This window comes from Propithecus coquereli, unplaced genomic scaffold, assembly GCF_000956105.1.
Source record: "Propithecus coquereli isolate 6110/MARCELLA unplaced genomic scaffold, Pcoq_1.0 Scaffold12, whole genome shotgun sequence".
Lineage (NCBI taxonomy): Eukaryota > Metazoa > Chordata > Mammalia > Primates > Indriidae > Propithecus > Propithecus coquereli.
Window position 1 is genome coordinate 5248537 of NW_012136080.1, and position 5473 is coordinate 5254009.

The 5473-nt window shown below is 37.4% G+C and overlaps 1 protein-coding gene across 1 annotated transcript in view; it reads left to right on the plus strand.

Moving 5' to 3' along the window:
• The window catches only part of TBC1D5 (TBC1 domain family, member 5), a 396708-nt gene that overhangs the window by 238922 nt on the left and 152313 nt on the right, over nt 1-5473 (plus strand). The window contains exon 10 of the mRNA XM_012663212.1: nt 174-316. Coding sequence (XP_012518666.1) covers nt 174-316 — 143 coding nt within the window. The remainder of the gene's footprint in view (nt 1-173; nt 317-5473) is intronic.

Consider the following 5473-nt stretch of genomic DNA (forward strand, 5'->3'; position numbering starts at 1 on the left):
ACTTAAATTTTACTGTATAGATTTTTGGTATTTTAATATATAATACTTGCTCACTGTGCTCAGTTGATAAATCATAAATTTTAAATTTTTTCACAGTTACTTGAGAAAATGGTCACTGTTCATATTATTCTCAAAAGTACTGTTTTCTAAATTTCTGTTTTGCTTCTTTCCAGACGGTGGGTGCGGCTGCTGTTTGGACGAGAGTTCCCCCTGCAGGATCTTCTGGTGGTCTGGGATGCCCTGTTTGCAGACGGCCTCAGCCTCAGTTTAGTCGATTATATCTTCATAGCCATGTTACTCTACATCCGAGATGCTCGTAAGTGTTAATGACCTTGCCTACATTTGATTAGGTGGTCCTGATTTTTTAAAATGTTTTCCCTCTCAAATATACTTTATATTTTATTATCTGATTTACATATACCTAAATTTTTATAGTAGGTAATACATTGAAATTTCAAAGAAACATACAAAACATCTTGTTAACCATGTACATATTGGGAGATGTGAGTGATTTTATCCTGCGAAAATTGGGATATTCTTCAGAGCCATTTTTCTAAAGACTTTACTCCTGCTTTAATCTTCTCATTACACGTGTTTGCGAAATGCATATATAAAAGCCAGTATTTCAGATATGTTTAGAGCTCCACCTTCTGACAGGTAGGGAGTATTCAAGGATATTTATCAGGAGATTAGAGTTGTTTTTATATTAAAATAGTATCAATGCCTTGCCATTAACAGATATAGTGTTTAAAGGTATTTTAACTTCTTCCTAGTTATATTTTAGCAAAATGCATTTCTCACAGTCCCATCTCCTCAGATGTACATTCAGGGTATTTGCCATAACCAGAAAGCTAGTGCCTATCTTTTTTGAATAGTCTGATAGTCCTCAGTTTGAAGAAAGTATCAGAGCATGTTTTAAATTTCAAAATACCTCAAATTGTTTTCCTTTTCAAAGAAATAATCAAATCTTTGCCAAATAACATTTGTAAGCCTAAATATAATTAGGAAAGATTGCACAAAGTGATATGATTTCATTAGGAAATAGAAAACTATCATAAGAGTAAGACTTTGTCAGAAGAACATGTATTATTTGGAGTCATTCGTAATCGTGACTGTTAAATTACTACATTGGTCTCTTTATTTGTTCATTGAATACCACTTGTGCCAGATGTTCTTGTTATGCCCCTGGTAACACTAGTATTTAAAATTTTAGATTATACTTTTTTGATTTCCCCAAAATTACTTAGAATAAATAAGTGACAGGAACACTGTATTTTATCCAAAAATTATGGATTTTTTTCTGTGCCTTGAAGGTCAAATAGTTTGAGTTTTGACAGACAAAGTGAAAGTTTCTTCCTTCTGAGCCAGAGCTAATAATATAAGAACATGAAAATCATATGAGGGAACATCTGGAAAGTAGAGAAGGATGATTGGGTAGATTTGATAGATACTGGATTTTAGGAGATTTGATACTAATCTCCCTTTTAAAGTTATATTTCTTTAAAAAATGTAAGTAATAAAAAACAAAAGGAATGAGGAATCTTTTTCTCTCTTTTAGGGAAAAAAAATGCTTTTGAATAATATTTTTATAAGACTTTCCAAATCAAACAACTACTGAAATGTATTCTGATTTTCTGTAATTATAAACAATTATCAATTTGCTCTTTTTTTAACTTTGGTGCATCACCACTATTCATTTTTTAATTTAATCATCCTATCTCCTAATATCTACTCTTTTAATATTATAAAACATGGCAAATTTTTGGCAGCTGAAGCCCTTACACATTTTTAACCTTCCAATGATCAATTTGTAAAACATGTGGGAAAATGCAGAAGTAATGAAGTTGTTTATTCATTTCAATATTTAGTCTAACTTATTTTAATTTTGTTAATTAAGTCCATCACAGTGGATGGGATCTCCTAAAAATAGAATGAATATTTGTTAGGTATTTAAGGGCCATTGCTCCTGTCCTCAAGAAGCTTGCCAACTAGTAGGGGAGACTGACATAAGTAATTTAAACTAACGTATCTGGTGCTGTAGTTGAGATGTGAGCAGGTAGTATGAAAACTTAAAAGAGAGCCACTGAGCTCCCCTCTGGGCCAGGTGTGAGAGGACAGAAAAAATTGTGTAGATGTTGGCAAGCCAAATAAAGATATTTGCATTCCAGGCAGAAGGAACAGCAGGAGAAAAGTCCTCGGAAGTAAGAAGCAGCTTGATGGAGGGGTGTGTATGTGTACATTTCTACAACCTATTTGGTATTAGAGTACAAAAGGAGAGAGACTAGCAGGTTATGAGACTGAAGAAGTGAATAGGAAGGATCATGATGAAAGTCTTTGTCCTGTAAGCGATAGGGAGCTATTATTCAAAGGTTCCAAGCAGAAGTGTGATAACCTTTAGATCACTCTAGAAGCGATGTGGAAAATGAACTTGAAGGAGACAAGACTGGAGCAAGGAAATCAGAGAAAGTTATGACAGTAATTTGGGGAAAACAATGGATTAGAGAAGTATTCAGAGCTAAAGTTAATATGACTTAGTGATTAAGTAAGATAGGTGGGGGAAAATGGGAAATCCAGAACAATCCCCAGCTCGGAGGCTTGAGTGGTTTATGTTTTAACTTGGATAGAAACCATAAGGATTATTAGGCTTTAGGAATGTAAATGATTAGCTGAATTTTGACCATGCTGAGTTTGAGATACCTGTAAGAAATCATAACCTGATGATTTTGAAAATAAAGCTCAATGTCAATATCAAGGCTACAGATTTAATTTTGCAAATGATTAATAGGTATGTGTTAGTTAAAATCATAACAGTGGTTTCCACCTCCTAAGAATAGGGTGATCATATATTGTAGTTTGTTTGGGATAGTCTTTGTTTACACTTGCTAGCCCAGAATAGTAATTATTAATACAGCCCTCTTTCACTCTCAAAGATGTCACATTAGGATCATAAAATTATGTGGTCCCCCTACCTAAGATGGGTACACACAGAAAGAGAACATGGGCAAAGGTGGAACTGCATTTAACATCAGCACTTAAGAGTCACCAGAGGAGGAAGAGCTTGTGTTGTAACCCCAAAGGACTGTTCTGTCTGAGCCAAGTGGGGAGAAGAGGGTCAGGAGTACAGAGGTACCATAATACAAGGCTGGAAAAGTCCACGCAGATTTGGTGCTGTGGAGGGACGGTCACTAGATACCCTTGCCAGAGTGGATTCCATGGAGTGGTAGAGCAGAAGGTGGATTATGGTAGATTAAATGAAGAGTGACTGGACAATTAACAATTACAGTAGCCCTTTCTTCAGCTTTTTGTTGGTTTTTTAATGTATACATTACTTTTTCAACTAAAAAGACAATTAAATAGAAAGGAATATGAAGATAGCATATATAGAGTTATCTTTAAAGAAGATCACCTGAGTAGGGAAGAACAAAGCATTCAGAGCTAATGGGGTAGCTAGAGGGGGCAGTACAGAGGCAAGGAAGTTTGGCTGGCTGGCTTTAGAAAGAGACCAGGGTATATTGGAGGCAGGGCAGAGCTGAAGGAGAGGTTTACTTCTCATACCAGTCTGAGTTCCTACTTCAAGAATCAGAACTAGTTTTTCCCTCTAGTTCTATGTTCCATGGATATGGTCTATGAAAAGAGAAAGTGTCTCGTTTGTTTTGAAGCCTTTACTTTTTTTGTCTGTTCTTCACACCCCCCACCCCCTGTTCCCCAGGAAGAGACAGGATTTTTGTCTGTCTTGGTTTCCTTACTGTACTCCAGCATCTAGAACAGGGCCCCGTTTATAGTAAACCAACAGACAAATATTTTTTGAGTGAAATAATTGAGGAAATAGGGGCCCAGAGGCAATGGAAGAGTGCAGGGTCTGTAGTCCTGTGGAAGACTGGCTGTGGAACAGGAATGAACAACTGGTGAGTGCTAGTCTGGGAAGCGAGCACTAGGCTGGTTTCAGAAGTATTAGGTCAGTTTATAGGTGGAAAAGAGAGAAAATGGAGGAACTCCCTGTCCGATAGAGGAGGAAGCAAGGTTATCTGCTGTGAATGAGAGTAGGGTTAACGGTTTGGTGGGATTGACTGGGAGGCATGGTAAAGATGGCTGACCAAGGACCAGGACAACCCTGATGGAGCTGTTGAAGATCCTTCGGAGACAAGCAATGACCATGGTGCCAGACCTCAGGGTTGTGGTTTTTCCCAGCCTTGCTCAGCAGTCTAGGCAAAATGAAAAGGAGGTAGATTGTAATCTAGGCTTCAAGTTAGGCCCACCTCCAAGTAAACTAGGCAGGGCTGAAGGGAGGCAGGAGGGTGGAGGGTGTGGAGTGCATTTTAAGACAGTGATTTAGTATGTGTAAAGGGAAGAATGCCAGGAAAAGTAGGGAGAAATCAGAGTATCAAGGGATTGGAAGTAGGGCATGAGGGAGCTAAAAGCATAAAAGGTTGTGGTCAGACAAGAGGACATGAAGCAGTTCTAGATCTGACTGCTATGGTTAAAATGAGTGAAGGGGAAAGTAAGTCACTAAGAAGATCAAGGGATTGTGTGGAAGCTGGAATTTTTGTTTGGTTCTCCACTTCACCAAGGATCATGATAGGAACAGATGTAGAAAGAAATGTAATAAGCCAGGCATCATAGCCTCCAATAAATGCAGAACGGTGACCAAAAAAGCAGCTTTTATTCAATCAATCATTTATTCAAAGAATCAACCATTCATCCAGGATTTGCCAGTCATCATAGTACATAAATGCTGACAATGATGAAGGGGCATGATGGCAGTATAGATGCATGGCATGAACCTCAAAAGAAGAGGAGTTTTTATGATTTTAGATTCTGTTTAAAGTGTAATAAGCAGCAAGAATAACAATTTTTAAAAATCTTTTTTGAGCCAAAAGTGTGGGCTACTCTGAGTTTGAGATTGTCTTCATTCCTAAAAGTGAATTTAAAAGTCTCGTATTATTCTGCACAAAATCTGCTAGAGAAATAAGCACTTGCCAAAGACTATCCAAATGTTCACAGAAGAATATCTGCCGGTCTTGGGTTTTGAGGGTGGTGGTTGTAGTGAGTGTTGGTGCTGAGACAGTTGTTCAAAGGCAACCTGTGAGGGGAAACCCAGAAGGACAAAATCTTACAAGGGTCTAAAGTACTGGACTAAAACCACTTTTTATGGAGAATATGACTATATTTTATACTTGGCTTACTCCAAGACTGAATAGAATAAAAGTTTTTTTGTTTGTATTTATGTTTTAGTCCTCATTCTTCCCTTATTGTTTTCTGGTCCATTCGAAATCCCCTTTTGCGTGTTGCCAATTTGTACCAGGAAAGTCAAAATAGTAAGCATCTTCAAATAGTTGAAGATGCTGCAGGTGGTAATTATGTATTTTTTCCGGCATGCAGTAGGCCCTCAACAAATATTTTTTCAGAGCATGTTGCATTTATTGAATGCCTTCTGTATACCAGGTGCCTGGCAAGGCACTTGCATACACATTGG